The sequence below is a fragment of the Scyliorhinus torazame genome, chromosome 22 (assembly GCF_047496885.1).
Source record: "Scyliorhinus torazame isolate Kashiwa2021f chromosome 22, sScyTor2.1, whole genome shotgun sequence".
NCBI lineage: Eukaryota > Metazoa > Chordata > Chondrichthyes > Carcharhiniformes > Scyliorhinidae > Scyliorhinus > Scyliorhinus torazame.
The window spans coordinates 102,539,710-102,558,027 of record NC_092728.1 but is presented as its reverse complement, the minus strand read 5'-3'; the positions used below and the strand labels follow the sequence as shown (position 1 = coordinate 102,558,027).

General features: G+C 49.7%; 1 protein-coding gene across 1 annotated transcript in view; it reads right to left on the bottom strand.

The window, feature by feature from the left end:
- The window catches only part of col27a1b (collagen, type XXVII, alpha 1b), a 699,034-nt gene that overhangs the window by 313,058 nt on the left and 367,658 nt on the right, over positions 1-18,318 (bottom strand). The window contains exons 22-23 of the mRNA XM_072487808.1: positions 12,646-12,699; positions 1,380-1,424 (exon numbers count right to left, since the gene is read on the bottom strand). Coding sequence (XP_072343909.1) covers positions 1,380-1,424; positions 12,646-12,699 — 99 coding nt within the window. The remainder of the gene's footprint in view (positions 1-1,379; positions 1,425-12,645; positions 12,700-18,318) is intronic.

Here is an 18,318-nt window from a genome sequence, read left to right as displayed (position 1 = left end):
GAATTCGCTATTACAGAAAATAGTTGAGGCCAAAACATTGTGTAATTTCAAGAAGGAATTAGCTATAGCTCTTGGGGCTAAAGGGATCAAGGGATATGGGGGGAAGGCAGGATCAGGGTATTGAATTTGATGATCAGCCATTATCATAATGAATGGGGGAGCAGGCTCGAAGGGCCGAATGGCCTCCTCCTGCGTATATTTTCAATGTTTCTATGTAATCATTGGTTGCAGTCCTATTCTGCTGGTTACTTCTGAAATATATTTAATAAACTTGTTGAAAGAAATATGATAGTGAAAAAACAAACAAAAGGCGCATTACGATTAGGACGCTTGTGAAAACTTTCCAGACACAAGACATTCTACAGAGTTTGACTAACAGCGGGCAATTTACCAACTATGCTGTAACAGTGACTCTGAATTGAACTGTAATTTTCAGAGTATTCCAATGTACCAAACCATGGGCGCGATTCTCCGATCACGGGACAGAGAGTCTGCGCCGTCGCGTTTCACGATGGCGTGAAACGGGCACGGGCACTAGCGATTCTGGCCCCCACAGGGGGCCAGCACGGCGCTGGAGCGGTTCAGGCCGCTCCAGCCTCACTTCCTGGCACGCACTGGGGGCGGCGCCAACCCGCGCGGTGGCTTTACGGAACGTGCCGGCCCCGACGCAACATGGCGCGGGGTTCTGGGGCCGGACGCGCAACAAAGTAGGCCCGGGGTGGTGGTGGGGGGGGGGGGGGGGGGGGGGGAGAGGCCGGCCCGCCGATTGGTGGGCCCCGATCGCTGGCCAGGCCCCATCGGAGGCGGGCCCCCCCTCCCCCGGGGACGGAGGACGCCCCCCGACCCTTCGCGCAGAGTTCCCGCCGGCAGCGACCAGGTGTGGAAGGCGCCGGCGGGACTCTGCTTTTTCCGCGTGGCCGCTCGGCCCATCTGGGCCGGAGAATCGGCGGCCCAGCCTCGTGCAGCGGCCCCGCGCCGCACCAACCGCACCGGAGCAAAATGGTGCCGATTCTCCGCACCTCAGAGAATCGCGCGCCGGTGTCGGAGCGCTTGTGGCAATTCTCCAGCCCTGCGCCGGGCTGGGAGACTCGCGCCCCAGGTACCTGTCTGTCTCATTAGAATGGACTTGTAGTTCAGGCATATTACTCAACCCCTATTTGAAATATCCCTCAACAGTCTGTATTTTCATTGTTCAGGGCATTTAAATGTTGCCACTTCACTGCAATTTAACCATGTTCCACGTACTGAGAGCTATAAAAGTTAATTTTCAATCAGGTCAAAATGGTTAACTTTCAGGTACAAGCTTGCTACACATTAACTCGTGTTCAGCACGCTACAAAACAATTCTGCTTCTATGATGAGAATGAGAAGGCACCTACCTGTTCTCCGACCTTCCCCACCTTCCCAGACTCGCCAGGTTCACCCTAGGGTTAAGAGAACAAAGAGAATCTCAGCATTTTCTGAGTAAAAGCATCTTCCGAGAGCTTGAAAGTTCTTTCCAAATGTTGTTTAATTTCCCCAGACTTTCTGTGGCAGTGGAAAATCTGTTCCTTTGCAATCTATAGATAAGAAGACACAGAGTCAAGGGTGGGGGGAGGGGGGGGGAGGCTGAATAAATCTTTTCTAGAGTTTAAAAAAAATAGATTTAGAGTGCCCAATTCATTTTTTCCCAATTAAGGGGCAATTTAGCATGGCCAATTCACCTACCCTGCACATCTTTGGGTTGTGGGAGCGAAGCCCACGCAGACACGGGTAGAATGTGCAAACTCCACATGGACAGATCACCTACAGTCTTCAGGGAGGATTTCTTGTCCGTCCATTAAGATAGGAGATAAGATAAGATAATTGTGGGCATTGATTTTGATTTGATTTGATTTATTGTCACATGTACCGAAGTACAGTGAAAAGTATTTTTCTGCAGCCAAGGGAATGTACACAGTCCGTACATAGTAGACGAAAAGAATAATCAACAGAGAACATTGACAAATGGTACATCGACAAATAGTGATTGGTTACAGTGCGGAACAAGGGGCCAAACAAAGCAAATACATGAGCAAGAGCAGCATATGGCATCGTGAATAGTGTTCTTACAGGGAACAGATCAGTCCGAGGAGGAGTCGTTGAGGAGTCTAGTAGCTCTCGGGAAGAAGCTGTTCCTATGTCTGGATGTGCGGGTCTTCAGACTTCTGTACCTTCTGCCTGATGGAAGGGTCTGCAGGAAGGTGATGCCTGGGTGGGAGGGGTCTCTGATAATGCTGTCTGCCTTCCTGAGGCAGCGGGAGGTATATACAGAATCAATGTGGGGGTGGCAAACTTGTGTGATGCGTTGGGCTGAGTTCACCACAGTCTGCAGTTTCTTGCGACTTGGACTGAGCAGTTGCCATACCAGACTGTGATGCAGCCGGATAGGATGCTCTCTATGGCACACCTGTAGAAGTTTGTGAGAGTTGATGCAGACATGCCAAATTTCTTTAGCTTCTGCAGGAAGTAGAGATGTTGTTGGGCTTTCTTGGGCATCAACGCGAGTGGCCCAGGACAGACTGTTGGTGATGGTGACTCCCAGGAACTTAAAGCTATCGACCATCTCCCCTTCGGAGCCATTGATGCAGACGGGAGTGTGTCGTGCTGCGCTTCCTGAAGTCGATGATCAGTTCCTTGGTCTTTCTGACATTTCGAGAGACTTTGATTTATTGTTTTTACAATTGCGTTAACTTTGTTTTTACAATGTAAATGCTTGTGGAACTTTGCAGGTTCAAAGCAGGGGAACGATGACACTGCCAATGGCTGTGGAGGTGACAGTGGCCCTGAATGTCTTTGTGTAAGGATCCTTCCAAACTGGAGCAGCAGAGATACCTGACAACTCCAAGTTCACCATCCACTGCTACACAATGGAGGGAACCGGTTGTTGTGCATGTCAGGACATTGTTTTCTCTCTGAGCAGAGAAAAGCAGGTGACGTGTGCACATGGTTTTGCCAGTATATCAGGCATTCCGATGCCATGGACTGCACCCACATGGCTTTGTAGGTGCCACATCTAAATGCGCCGGATTCCACCCACTGAGCATGCAGCTGGTGGACGGCCCCACTCATCACATCATGCAGGTCAATGCCCCAAATCCTGGCAACAGTCGTGACGCTTTCATTCTGAGCCAATCCGTAGAACCCTCAGTGCTTGAGTCATCCCATTAAATCTGAGGGTGGCGGGGGGCAGCACGGTGGCGCAGTGGGTTAGCCCTGCTGCCTCACGGCGCCGAGGTCTCAGGTTCGATCCCGGCTCTGGGTCCATGTGGAGTTTGCACATTCTCCCCGTGTTTGCGTGGGTTTCACCCCCACACTCCAAAGATGTGCAGGGCAGGTGGATTGGCCGCGTTCAATTGCCCCTTCAATGGAAAAAAATGAATTGGACACTCCAAATTAATTTTTTTTTAAAAATCTGAGTGTGGCTGCAAGGTGACCAGAGCTATCCACTGACCACTTGGCACAAAGTCGCCAGATGCGGCCAGCATGCATATAATGAGAGTCAGGCTGCTACAGTGCGAGGGCTCTGCATTCTGGACCACTCGCAAGGAGCCCCGCAGGATTTATCGGAATGTGCACCACGATTTATTATGGTCGCTGCATCATGGCCCATTTCGCCATCACGAGGGCATGACCCTTGCCACCATGGAAACGGTGAGCAGCTGAGGACGGAGATAGAAGGTGATCGCCGCATCCTCTTGGAATGGGCTATAGGGTCAGACCACGCTTCCAGCAAACACAAACCCAAACCAGCATTCTGCTCACCTTGCTTTCTACCCATCACTGACTATCACAGCATCACCGGGCTACAAGGTGACAATGAAAGCCACCACCAAAGGGTGGATTGACAGTGACGGGGCAATGAACGATCCTGAAAGAGGACAACAGGCCCGAGCCGCACAAAGCCACTGCCACTCCCCTGGCACCTCAGAAATCGGCGGAGGACAGATTTCTCTGATACCCTCAAGCCCCTCTGAGCAGTGGCCACCACAGCCATGCCGACAGCCTGCTGGGATTAGCCTCAGTCTGTGCTGCCAGTACAGCATTCAGAGTTTGGGTGGCTTCTGCAAGGCTGAGATATCGGCCACCCAGGTCTCGCCCCATGTTTGGGTCCACAAGAGATGAGTGACCCACCACTTCCACCCTGGAATGCATGGCTCCAAGCTCTGCATAAAACCCTGCGCCAAGTTGCTGTCAGAGTCCGTAGTGCTTCTCCACGGCGACAGCAGGATTTTGTCGAATGCTTCAAGCATGGAATAGAACAGGGTATTTCAAACTTTTTTTCTCAGGGCACACCTTTGCCAACAGGCCAACCTACGGGACCCGCGCCGGCCGACCTTCGCGACCCAGGCCACGTTCGCTTACCTGCAATGCGAAAGGGGAGCCTGCTTGGCCTTCACGATCTCACTTGAATCAAGTTCAAAGGAGCAGAGGGCAATGCACATACCAGGTGCAGACTTCAGCCAGTTCCTTTGTGCCGTCTTCATCTTTATGGAAACGGAAAGTTCAACCTCGCACATGTAGGTCGTTGTCAAGGGCAATAGCAACAAAATGCTTGTTTTACTCAGCACTGGATACTCCTGGGAGATGCTACTCCGGAATGCTGACAGCCCCATGGGATTTTGGTGCGTTGTTAATGTGCTATCACAGGTCAGCTACAGCAGTGTAGTCTTTTCATTTGGAGTCAGCTGTAAATTAATAACTGACTCTGGAACTTTTCACTCACCACTTTCAAAATCTGAAACTTCTCCTCTCATTTCGCCAGTACTCCCCTGCATATAACATGGGCTTTGCATCCTTATTTGCATTGGCACATACCTCAAGAAATTATCTTTACATTGCTTTGTTCCCGAGTTAAGTTTCTTCGTTGTATGCTGTTAGCCAGAGGCCCTGGAGCTCTGCACAGTGCTTACACTAGCACTGCTCTGTCCTGCCCTGGACTCTCCTGTGCAGTTCTCTCCAGCAGATTCTGTTGTGAAATCCTGTCCAGTAGGTTCATTGCCTATTTGAGTCTCTGGCCGACTCTTACTTTTAAGAAAATGGTCCAGCTTTCACAGTCCTCTTGCCTTGCTTTCCAGCAGCTAGAATATAGAAGCAGCTCTCCTCTGTAATTTGGCGGCAAAATACATACATAGAGGATGCTTCATGTCAGGTGTACGTGCAGGACACGTGACCTGCTCTCTGCTGCCACTTCTGGCCGGAAGACTCCACACTGTCTCATTTATTTTCAGTGAAGAGGCAGCAGCGACGGCCATTTTCAATGTAAAAGCAGGTAGTGGCCGTTGGGCGTTTCTTCCGCAATTGGGACCACCATGGAAACGCGCGCGAACGATCGCTCCGCTACCCTCCCAACACACGCCTGCGACCCACCCGTGGGTTGCAACCCGCACTTTCACCATTTGTTTGAATCCCACTCCACTGAGGTCCTCATCTCGAACCTCTGCTGGTGAGACCTCACCCTCCGGGCACACCTGTGCCACACCTTTATCCCATCCCTGGCCTCAACCTCCTTATAACGGGTGACTCACCACACACAGGTCTCACCTCTAAGCTAGCCTCTAAAGAACGTATGGTGGCGGAATCTGGGGCCTACGAATGTGGGATCTAGTGATGTGTGGAACGTCACCCTGCTGTAACACTGCTTGGCGAGGTGGCAGTTCTTGGGCATCTGAAAGGAGGGAGACACAAGAGTTGCGGGGAGGGAGGGTGGGGAATTAAGAGGTGCATGCTTACACCATCTGAAGTTTGTAGATCAGAAGAGATTGTGGGATGGGGGGGTGTGAGTGTAAGAAGGGGGGTTGTGTCGGAGCACATTGTTATCTTCTATGGTTTCAATCCTGCCGCTGACCATGTCCTAAATCATTGCTGATCCCACGATTGTCAGCACTGTCTTCTCGCTGGGGATAAGGGACATGCGCCCATGCGTGACCCGCTGCTGGTCAATGTCACACCCTTGCTCTGCAAGAGAGAGGCAAGTGTCTCAATGGATGTGCATATGTTTGGGTGATGTGTCTGCCAAAGATGAATAACTGGCAGTGTGTGCAAGCTATGAGGTGTGGGTGTGAGACCTGTAGCAGTGCTTAACGTGTGAGGGTAAGGTGAAGTTATGAACGTTAGTTATGAATCGTGGTTGACAGAGAACATTGGTGAATGAAGCAGCATGTGAGGCTACTGGTTAATGTGGCTTTTGAAGATACATTTATTGACCTTGACCACTTGGGTGAGATCGCTAAGCTTCTTCCTGCACAAGTTCTCAGGACTACGATCCTGGCATTGACAGCCATGGTCATCTGCTTCCACTGCCTCCTCAGTACCTGGATGGAGGACCTCCTGTCAAATTGTGGTCTCCTCCTGCCCACATCCCGCACCCAGAGCAAGTCAGAGAAACTTGAAGACGTGCTCTGCCCACTTGTTCGGCCATTTTCACCCTTCTTCCTGCTCAGAACATCCTCTGCAACCCGGTCCAGCACCTCCCGCAGCCCAAATTCAGGTCCCCTTGAAGAGGAGCAGGCTAGTGTTGCTGGCCTTGCATTGATATGGGCCGCCTCCCTGCTGAGAACAACAAAGAACAAAGAACAAAGAAATGTACAGCACAGGAACAGGCCCTTCGGCCCTCCAAGCCCGTGCCGACCATACTGCCCGACTAAACTACAATCTTCTACACTTCCTGGGTCCGTATCCTTCTATTCCCATCCTATTCATATATTTGTCAAGATGCCCCTTAAATGTCCCTATCGTCCCTGCCTCCACTACCTCCTCCGGTAGTGAGTTCCAGGCACCCACTACCCTCTGCGTAAAAAACTTGCCTCGTACATCTACTCTAAACTTTGCCCCTCTCACCTTAAACCTATGCCCCCTAGTAATTGACCCCTCTACCCTGGGGAAAAGCCTCTGACTATCCACTCTGTCTATGCCCCTCATAATTTTGTATACCTCTATCAGGTCGCCCCTCAACCTCCTTCGTTCCAGTGAGAACAAACCGAGTTTATTCAATCGCTCCTCATAGCTTATGCCCTCCATACCAGGCAACATTCTGGTAAATCTCTTCTGCACCCTCTCTAAAGCCTCCACATCCTTCTGGTAGTGTGGCGACCAGAATTGAACACTATACTCCAAGTGTGGCCTAACTAAGGTTCTATACAGCTGCAACATGACTTGCCAATTCTTATACTCAATGCCCCGGCCAATGAAGGCAAGCATGCCGTATGCCTTCTTGACTACCTTCTCCACCTGTGTAGCCCCTTTCAGTGATCTGTGGACCTGTACTCCTAGATCTCTTTGACTTTCAATACTCTTGAGGGTTCTACCATTCACTGTATATTCCCTACCTGCATTAGCCCTTCCAAAATGCATTACCTCACATTTGTCCAGGTTAAACTCCATCTGCCATCTCTCCGCCCAAGTCTCCAGACAATCTAAATCCTGCTGTATCCTCAGACAGTCCTCATCGCTATCCGCAATTCCACCAACCTTTGTGTCGTCTGCAAACTTACTAATCAGACCAGTTACATTTTCCTCCAAATCATTTATATATACTACAAAGAGCAAAGGTCCCAGCACTGATCCCTGTGGAACACCACTGGTCACAGCCCTCCAATTAGAAAAGCATCCCTCCATTGCTACCCTCTGCCTTCTATGGCCTAGCCAGTTCTGTATCCACCTTGCCAGTTCACCCCTGAACCCGTGTGACTTCACCTTTTGTACTAGTCTACCATGAGGGACCTTGTCAAAGGCCTTACTGAAGTCCATATAGACAACATCTACTGCCCTACCTGCATCAATCATCTTAGTGACCTCCTCGAAAAACTCTATCAAGTTAGTGAGACACGACCTCCCCTTCACAAAACCATGCTGCCTCTCACTAATACGTCCATTTGCTTCCAAATGGGAGTAGATCCTGTCTCGAAGAATTCTCTCCAGTAATTTCCCTACCACTGAAGTAAGGCTCACCGGCCTGTAGTTCCCGGGATTATCCCTGCCACCCTTCTTAAACAGAGGAACAACATTGGCTATTCTCCAGTCCTCCGGGACATCCCCTGAAGACAGCGAGGATCCAAAGATTTCTGTCAAGGCCTCAGCAATCAGGTGTGCAGCCAATCAGCAGAATGTTTAGCACTGGGCTGCATGTGGTATTATTTAAATCAGCAGGTAGCACAATGTTTGTGCATTGCTGGCAGTGAGGAGAGCGGACATGAGTTAATGGGCATCGCGATACCAGCACCCACTTTGCAGCTTATCCAATTACTCCACCAATATCTCAATTGGCCGCAAAAAAACCTCGGATGTCTGTAATCCTTCCCGTAGTTCAGTCTTAAAATAAAATATCGTTGCTCCATCCTAATTCAGACAACATAGCAAAATATGCATTGAATACTTTGCAAATTTATTTTCCCGTATTTCCTTTTCAAGGTTACAAACATCAAATAAAGAGGGCTCGTGTCAACACCAAGCACGAAGCAAGTCAAAGACAGCTCCGAGCAAAGCTCCATGGCGACCAGAGTTCAGCGTTGCTCAGGCAACCTCTCGGGAAATGGGTCAGCTGCAGGGTTAAAGGTTGAGAACACGACGACCACCCTCCCTCCACAGGTTCCAGTTTACCCTGTGCAGGAAAGTCCCCTCACGATGGAATTCTCGGTGGGGCAGGGTTTCCAAGGTCAGGAACGGAGGCTGATGGTACCGCGAAAGCTGCGGCTGGCCGGGGAGCTGTTTGTCCCTCTCCGTTTGCGGTGTCAGCCATTGTGGCCAAGTCGGGTTCCAGATCAGCGGTGTCACCTGCTGCCAGACAGACTGGCACATAGGCCCAGCAAGAGCCTCCTTAAAGGTAACGTTTAGCAAGGAGGTTGAATGGGATTTTCTAGTTTCATAAGAGCATAATAAGTCCATAAGACAGAGGAGCAGAATTAGGCCACTCGGCCCATCGAGTCTGCTCCGCCATTCAATCATGGCTGATATTTTTCTCATCCCCATTCTCCTGCCTTCTCCCCATAACCCCTGATCCCCTTATTAATCAAGAACCTATCTATCTCTGCCTTAAAGACACTCAGTGATTTGGCCTCCACAGCCTTCTGCGGCAAAGAGTCCCACAGATTCACCACCCTCTGGCTGAGGAAATTCCTCCTCATCTCGGTTTTAAAGGATCGGCCCTTCAGTCTGAGATTGTGTCCTCTGCTTCTAGTGTTTCCTACAAGTGGAAACATCCTCTCCACGTCCGCTCTATCCAGGCCTCACGGGGGCGGCTTAACTGCTTCGAGGCAGGTACCCAGCAGCAGGTCAGCGGGTCCAGCACTCTGGACAGGCCTACTGGTCCTGCCCTCCCTCCCCTCCCCATCTGCCAGGGAGGGAGTGCCGCCAAAGGCTACCCTCATAGAGAGATTCTGACCCCGGCCACGCAACCACATTGGGTCAGCTGCTTTCTCTACTTTTAAATTAAACGGATAAAGAAGTTGCTGAAGAAGTTTTGAAGTGCCCTCTCATTTACTTACCTTGTACTCTCAAACTGGAAGGTCTCTGATTGGCCCTGCAGCTTTGAGAGACCGCCCACTGCCCTAACGTGGGCAGGGAACCCATCGCCATACCAACCCTGGTAAGCGACTGCTCCCCCCCCCCCCCCACCCCCCCCCCCCCCCCGCTCGTCCCCCCTGCCAACAAGGGATGGGCCTGGGACCAGGAATCATTCTCAGCTCCTGTTTCCCATCGCCAAAGTTGAAAATTCAGCCCAGTTTCTGCAGATTAATTTGTCTGTTCCATACTGAAATGATTATACGGGGCTCTGGTTCGCAGCTGCAAATTTAATGGTCAGTTTGATTACAGTTTTGGAGGAGTGTTAAATGCACAACTGTCGAAAGATTGAACACACATTACTACACAGGGAATGGGTGTAGCAAAAGAATAAAGTTAAAGTTGGTTCCAGTTCACAGAACATTTAATGCTCAAAAATGCATGAAATTGCTTTGCTCAGACAAGCTTTCTAACTCCATTGGGTAGTGGTCCATAATGCCTCATCGTTCCTTTTTGCCCTGGCCGCTCTCATGGAGCCTTCCGCGCGTTTCCAGTGGCAGTGCTTTTAAATAAGCAGATTGGGCTGCTCGACAAAGATAAGGCCCTGACTGCAAAACGTGATTTGAGAGCTGGGTGGTAGCAAGCGCGATGCAATTGTCTGCCAGCTGGTTAGATTCTAACTCCACCCTGGATGCCCACCACAGTTCCAGGGCAACATTCGAGCTTCGACAGGAAACCAATGTTTAATTAAAGCGAGTTCAACTACTTGCTGCTTCACAGTCACTTTAACCTCCGCCAGGGACCAGTGAACACCCAGACAAGCGCTGGCTCCCCCGAGGCTCAACCTGATCCAACTCTGCTTAAACCAAATCCAGACTCACTTCAGAAGTTTGAGGAAAGGTTTGGGTTTTTGCCTCAATTCCCCGATCTCTGTACCAGTTGGCTGCCGCAGGATTGTTTGTACAAACAAGTTGCATTCAGTACTTCTTGCATGGTCGCAAGCCAACAGTGACAAAATCCTAAAGAGTGCGCACGGACAGATGGACCTGGGGGTCCAAGAGCATCAAATTTGAAGGTGACAGGATAATAGTGAGCAAAGCATGTGGGTTCCTGAGCTTCATTTGTAGAGGTATCAGGTACAAAAGCAGGGAGGCTTTGATGCAACTTGTAAAGCACTAGTTCGACCACCACTAGAGTGTTGCATCCAGTTCTGGTCACCATACTTCAGGAAGGATGTGAGGGCCCCTGACATTTCTACCAGAAGAGTTCCACGGATAAGAGAGCTTAGCTACAAGGTTAGATTAGAGAAGCTGGGCGTGTTCCCTTTGTAGAAAAGGAAATCAAGGGGAGACTTGATAGATGATATGCCGGATTATGAGAAGTTTAAATAAAGTAGACGAGGAGAAAATGTTTGCATTATTTTCTGCTACAAAGGGCGCGATCAAACGGCCTCGCTGCACCTGTAAAGCAGCTCGCCACGGCGCAGTGTGGCTGATAGATACCCTGCTCCCGGGATCAACCCGGGACGCAGCGCCTTGCAAGATCTAACACCATCTCGCAAGACGTTGCGATGTAAATCCTGCCCATTGTGGGCAGCATCACTTTCAGGCAAATCGGCATGTTAAAGCGAGGAGGCTAGTCTCACTTTACTGTGTAGTTTCCCGAGGCGTGGGGTCCATCTCCTTCGCCTTGGAGACCTCGGGCGAGCGCCATTCAGTACTGGTCTCCACGAACCGGGACCAGACGGAATGGCACTCGTGGGGGTCTCCCAGGGGATCAGAGGCTCCCAGGTGCATGCCCTTTGTGCCACCCTGTTAGTGGCAGCCTGACACCCTGGCTCTGCCACCTGGGTGGCAGCCTGGCACTGCCCAGGTGGCACTGCCAAGGTGCCAGGTTGGTACTTTTTGCGCAGTGGTGATCGGGCCTGGGGTGCCCTGTGCGGGTGTTGGGGAATTGTGGGAGTGGGGGGACACTCCCATTGTGAATTGGGGCTTGGAGGGGGAAGGGTCGGGGACCGGGACACTAGTTAAAAATGGCGTCCGGATCGGAATGCTCCTGTGGGGTTCTGGCGAGCAAAGCACCTTAGTGCACAAAACGGGGCTATGTGCGGCCTCAGCTGCACGTTACCCGCTGAGGTCCCCTATCAGACCCGCGTGAGGTTTGATCGCGTTGTGTCTCTTGCCGCTGCGAGCACTAGGAAACACGCAGCTAAGCACGCCCACTTTGTTCTCATTTAGTTAAATCCCGCCCATAGACTTGGGGACACAGATTTCGAATTTGGGGCAAGGGGTGCAGGGCGGATGTGAGGAAGAACATCTTTACACAGCCAGTGGTAATGGCCTAGAACGCGCTCCCTCCAAAGGGGGTGGAAGCAAAGATGACAAATGATTCCAAAACAAAGTTGGAAGGTGATTGGAGGGAAATAAATGTTCAGGGTCACTGGGATAGATTGGATTGGAGTGGATTTGTTTATTGTCACGTGTACCGAGGTACTGTGAAAAGTATTTTTCTGCGAGCAGCTCAACAGATCATTAAGTACATGGGAAGAAAAGGAAAGAAAAGAAAATACATAATAGGGCAACACAAGGTACACAATGTAACTACATAACACCGTAAGAGGTTTTACAACACCAGGTTAAAGTCCAACAGGTTTGTTTCGATGTCACTAGCTTTCGGAGCGCTGCTCCTTCCTCAGGTGAATGCAGAGGTATTCAAAATTCACCCGAGGAAGGAGCAGCGCTCCGAAAGCTAGTGACATTGAAACAAACCTGTTGGACTTTAACCTGGTGTTGTAAGACTTCTTACTGTGCTCACCCCAGTCCAACGCCGGCATCTCCACATCATACATAAACACCGGCATCGGAGAATGGGACTTACAGGCAGCCAGCATGAATTGATGAGTCAAATAGCATCTTGCTGTCGCACAATGACTGTGTCTAGTTTAGGAACTCAGATCGGTACCTTGACAAAGGATTACAGTGATCTTTGAACAGGTATGAGCATCGCTTGTTTGAGGAAACAAATTGTGACATGTAGATTTTGCATTTTACTATTTAGCTGTAACTGGAGTTAAATGTATCTGAAGCACCCAAAATACAATCCAGATTGTTACATCTACCTAACGTTTACCTTAGGACCATCAGGTCCTGGTTTTCCTGGAAATCCTCTCCTCCCAGGACGTCCCTGGAATGATACATAGAAATGCAACAAAATTAATGTTACATGTTGGAACGGACAAATGAATTCCAAAACCCATTCAGAAGAGTATGAAATAGCGGGCGCGATGCGGGCACCGTGTTGTGTCCGGCGCAGAGTGGGGGCGCGATCCAGACCGTGCCGGGCGCCGCGGGTCAGGTGATTTGCGATGAGCCCGGCTTCCGGTGTGAACCCCGATTTGAGCCTCGCCCGTGATTCTCCCGTAGCAACCGGCTCTGCGCTGGGCATATCGTGGTGGCTGAATCGCGCCTGATATCTTTGTAAGTTGTTAAAGTTAATTGCTCGTCATTAAAATTTTGGCCTTGATAGCTAAAGGGATAGAGTATAAAGGTAGAGAAGTGTTGCTGCAACTGTACAAGGCATTGGTGAGATCACACCTGGAGTATTGTGCACAGTTTTAGTCCCCTTATTTGAGGAAAGATGTAGTTGCATTGGAGGCAGTTCAGAGGAGGTTCACTAGATTGATTCCGGAGATGAGGGGTTTGTTTTATGAAGAAAGATTGAGCAGTTTAAGCCGAGACTCTCTCGAGTTTAGCAGAATGTGAGGAGATCTAATTTGGGTATGTGAGATGATAAAAGGTATTGACAAAGTAGACATAGAGCGGAACGCTTCCTCTTGTGGGGCAAGAGAGGTCACAAATTTAGGATAAGGGACAAAGATCCCAAAGGATCGTGAATCTGTGGAATTCCCTACCCCAGAGAGCAGTGGATGCCGGGACATTGAGTAAATTTGAGGAAACAGACAGATTTTTAATAAGTATTGAGTTGAAGAGTTATGGAGAAAGGGCAGGAAAGTGGAATCGAGGCCAAGAGGCGATCAGCCACGATCGTATTGAATGGCGGAGTGGGATCGAGGGGCTAAATCGCCTACTCCTGCTCCTAGTTCTTATGTAAATTTAACAGCTGAAAATCAAGTCCCTATCTATCTCCTAATGCAAATTTTAAAAAAAGCTAACTAATTTTCTTTTGAATCCACTTCACCACGACCTCTTATTACAAATGTATGCATTTAACACCTTTATCTCTTTCATCTCTCAGCTCTCCCAGACAGGTTGTCTCTATTAACCTTTCCTCAGCTTAAATAAATCAGACACATCCTTCTTTCCAAAATAACACAATATTTCACATTTTTTAAAAATGTGCTGTCATAGAACAAAACTAAGCCGATTTAGGATGTGGTAGATAATAAGGTTCCTGGACCCATTTTGAGTTACTGAGGCACATTGCTGATGGGCAGAAAACTTGGTAGAAAGTTACCCTTTGTGGCATCCACACACATCAACTTTACCGTTGGCGATCAGAATTGGGTAGCCCGGATAATTTTTTTTTCAATGCTGTCTGGTCTAGTGATTTGGAGGCTAATTGTAGGGCATCTCATGTCAACATAACTGTGATCAGTAAACTTTAGCAGTGATGGCTGCTGTCAGGCAGGAGATGGGCACCTCTTTTCAGGGTCCTCTCTGCCCATCAGAGGCAACCCCCCCTCCCCCCCCAAAAAGGTCTTAGCCCCTTTAACCAGCTCTCCAAACCCCTCATTCCCCTTGCTGAGGCCTGCCAGCTAGGCCCCACCAACACCATGGACCTACTTTCAGTCTTCAGTCCGGCCTCCATTGGCTTCTCTTGTTTGGAGATTGGCTGCAGTCCCACCAGTGGCCACCGCTCAAACCTGGCGCTGCTGGGACTCCGCAGCTGCCGGCCAATCACCGCAAACGGGGTCAGAAGTCCCTCCCTCAGCTTATTAACCGTCCCGCCAAACATTAAGTGGCTGTGGAGCAGCCGGGTGCTGAGACGGGAAACCCCAGCGTCTGGGAAATGCTGCCCAGGGGTTTAAATGCCGTCCGCAATGCTGGGGTGAAAGTCCTTTCGCTCTTATTACTCTGCAGGTCCTCTGTGAAATAAATCTGTTCAGCCTCAAGCCAGATGTTAGCAAGCACAGGCTTCGCTCCCCAGAACTGGCCAAAGTTCAACATAAACTGGCACCGGGACACAACACAAGAATGGTTGATGTGGGAAATGGGAAAGTTCACACAGTGGAGGGTGTTGCTCTGAGTTCTGCATAAGTCCTGTCGAGGGCAGCACAACAGGAGGTTTCCTATGCATCTCACTGTGCTGTCCAAACTGTTATCTTGACGTTGGGTGCCAAACATCAAAGAATATTCATTTATGGCATGGGCGGCACGGGTGCACGACGGTTAGCACAGCGCCAGGGTCCCAGGTTCGATTCCCGGCTTGGGTCACTGTCTGTGCGGAGTCTGCACAACCTCCCCGTGTCTGCGTGGGTTTCCTCCGGGTGCTCCGGTTAGATCATACAGTGCAGAAGGAGGCCATTAGTCCCATCGAGTCTGCACCGGCTCTTGGAAAGAGCACCCTACCCAAGGTCCACACCTCCACCCTATCCCCATAACCCAGTAACCCCACCCAACACTAAGGGCAATTTTGGACACGATGGGCAATTTAGTATGGCCAATCCACCTAACCCGCACATCTTTGGACTGTGGGAGGAAACCGGAGCACCCGGAGGAAACCCACGCACACACGGGGAGGATGTGCAGACTCCGCACAGACAGTGACCCAAGTCAGGAATCGAACCTGGGACCCTGGAGCTGTAAAGCAATTGTGCTATCCACAATGCTACCGTGCCTCCCACGAGTCCCGAAAGACGTACTGTTAGGTAATTTGGACATTCTGAATTCTCCCTCTGTGCACCCGAACAGGCGCCGGAATGTGGCGACTCGGGGCTTTTCACAGTAACTTCTTTGCAGTGTTAATGTGAGCCTACTTGTGACAATAAAGATTATTATATTATTATTTCTCAGCAGGAAGGTTGCTCACTTCGCTCAGCCCAAAAGGATTGACGCTGATGGTGGAGTTTTACCTGCATTCCGGCGGAGTGCGGCAGTGGGCAGGAAGAGTGGCGTTGAAACCGTCGGCACCAACGGCAGCTATCTCCACCGTATCGTTGGGAATGCAACAAATGCAGGTCCCCCTATGTCACGGTGGCGGAGGCTGTCCCACCAGAAACCTGAGTCTTTTAAAGATCAAGGGGCCATTTTTAAAAGCCACTCCGGTGCATAAACGTTCACCCGGGACCCGTCCCAACATCCCCATCTCTGCCCGACACGCCCCCCCCGCCCCCCCCCTACCCCTGAGCGATGATGTGGAGATGCCGGCGTTGGACTGGGGCGAGCACAGTAAGAAGTCTTACAACACCAGGTTAAAGTCCAACCGGTTAGTTTCAAACACTAGCTTTCGGAGCACAGCTCCTTCCTCAGGTGAGTGATGTAGGGACTCACCTGAGGAAGGAGCAGCGCTCCGAAAGCTAGTGATTCCAAACAAACCATGTTGGACTTTAATCTGGTGTTGTAAGATTTCTTGCTGAGCGATGCAATCACCCGTGCTCCTCCGGGTGCTCTGCCCATCGGCTGCTCCCTTTGAGAGAGCACAATCGCGGTCATGCTTTTACGTCGCTGTGTAACGCGATCTGAGTCCCTCGGGAGATTTTCCGCTCCCGCCTGGAAACAAAATGGGACAGGAAAATCCCGGCCCTTTGCCTTCAGCCTGATGGTAGGGTGTCAACCTGTCGCTTCAAGTGGAAAACTGGGCGTGAGCTCTCCATGATTATTCGCTCAAATGGAAAATTGTGCATGGATCTACTTCAATCCCAGTTTCAATTGCAGTCAGTGACCCAGGAGAGTAAATGGACTAACTGGATCGTCATGTGGCTCCTGAAATGTCTCAGTCCAGACGTCACTTTCATCGGTATTATGGTCTGTCCCAAATTGGGGTTCAGTTCCAAGATCTCTGCGCTCATCTCATCCTGGCCTCTTGACCATCCCCGATTCGAATCGCTCCACCACTAGCGGTCGTACCTTCAGCTGACGAGGCCCTCAACTCTGCAATTCTCTCCCAAAAACTCTCTGCTTTGCTTTTTCTACTGAAAAATAGCCTCTTTGGTCAAGCTTTGCGTTACCAGTCCTAATATCTCCTCTGGTGGCCCATTATCAAACTTTGCTTTATAACACTCCTGCGATGAACCTTGGGTCATTTTACTGCATTAAGGGTGCTATATAAATGCAAGACACTGTTCCTATTGAGGTGCCCCCCTTTCCAAACACATTGGATACTCAATACCCAACTGGACAGTACATTATTTTCAGTTGCATTTCGTTTCCCAATCAGAGCCAGTTAGCATTGCAAAACATAAGAACATAAGAACTAGGAGCAGGGGTAGGCCATCTGGCCCCTCGAGCCTGCTCCACCATTCAATGAGATCATGGCTGATCTTCTGTGGACTCAGCTCCACTTTCCGGCCCGAACGCCATAACCCTTAATCCCTTTATTCTTCAAAAAACGATCTATCTTTATCTTAAAAACATTTAATGAAGGAGCCTCTACTGCTTCACTGGGCAAGGAATTCCATAGATTCACAACCCTTTGGGTGAAGAAGTTCCTCCTAAACTCAGTCCTAAATCCGCTTCCCCTTATTTTGAGGCTATGCCCCCTAGTTCTGCTTTCACCCGCCAGTGGAAACAACCTGCCCGCATCTATCCTACCTATTCCCTTCATAATCTTATATGTTTCTATAAGATCCCCCCATATCCTTCTAAATTCCAACGAGTACAGTCCCAGTCTACTCAACCTCTCCTCGTAATCCAACCTCTTCAGCTCTGGGATTAACCTAGTGAATCTCCTCTGCACACCCTCCAGTGCCAGTAAGTCCTTTCTCAAGTAAGGAGACCAAAACTGAACACAATACTCCAGGTGTGGCCTCACTAACACCTTGTACAATTGCAGCAGAACCTCCCTAGTCTTAAACTCCATCCCTCTAGCAATGAAGGACAAAATTCCATTTGCCTTCTTAATCACCTGTTGCACCTGTAAACCAACTTTTTGCGACTCATGCACTAGCACACCCAGGTCTCTCTGCACAGCAGCATGTTTTAATATTTTATCATTTAAATAATAATCCCTTTTGCTGTTATTCCTACCAAAACAGATGACCTCACATTTGTCAACATTGTATTCCATCTGCCAGACCCTAGCCCATTCACTTAGCCTATCCAAATCCCTCTGCAGACTTCCAGTATCCTCTGCACTTTTTGCTTTACCACTTATCTTAATGTCGTCTGCAAACTTGGACACATTGCCCTTGGTCCCCAACTCCAAATCATTTATGTAAATTGTGAACAGTTGTGGGTCCAACACTGATCCCTGAGGGACACCACTAGCTACTGATTGCCAACCAGAGAAACACCCATTAATCCCCACTCTTTGCTTTCTATTAATTAACCAATCCTCTATCCATGCTACTACTTTCCCCTCAATGCCATGCATCTTTATCTTATGCAACAACCTTTTGTGTGGCACCTTGTCAAAGGCTTTCTGGAAATCCAGATGTACCACATCCATTGGCTCCCCGTTATCTACCGCACTGTTAATGTCCTCAAAAAATTCCACTAAATTAGTTAGGCACGACCTGCCCTTTATGAACCCATGCTGCGTCTGCCCAATGGCACAATTTCCATCCAGATGCCTCGCTATTTCTTCCTTGATGATCGATTCCAGCATCTTCCCGACTACCGAAGT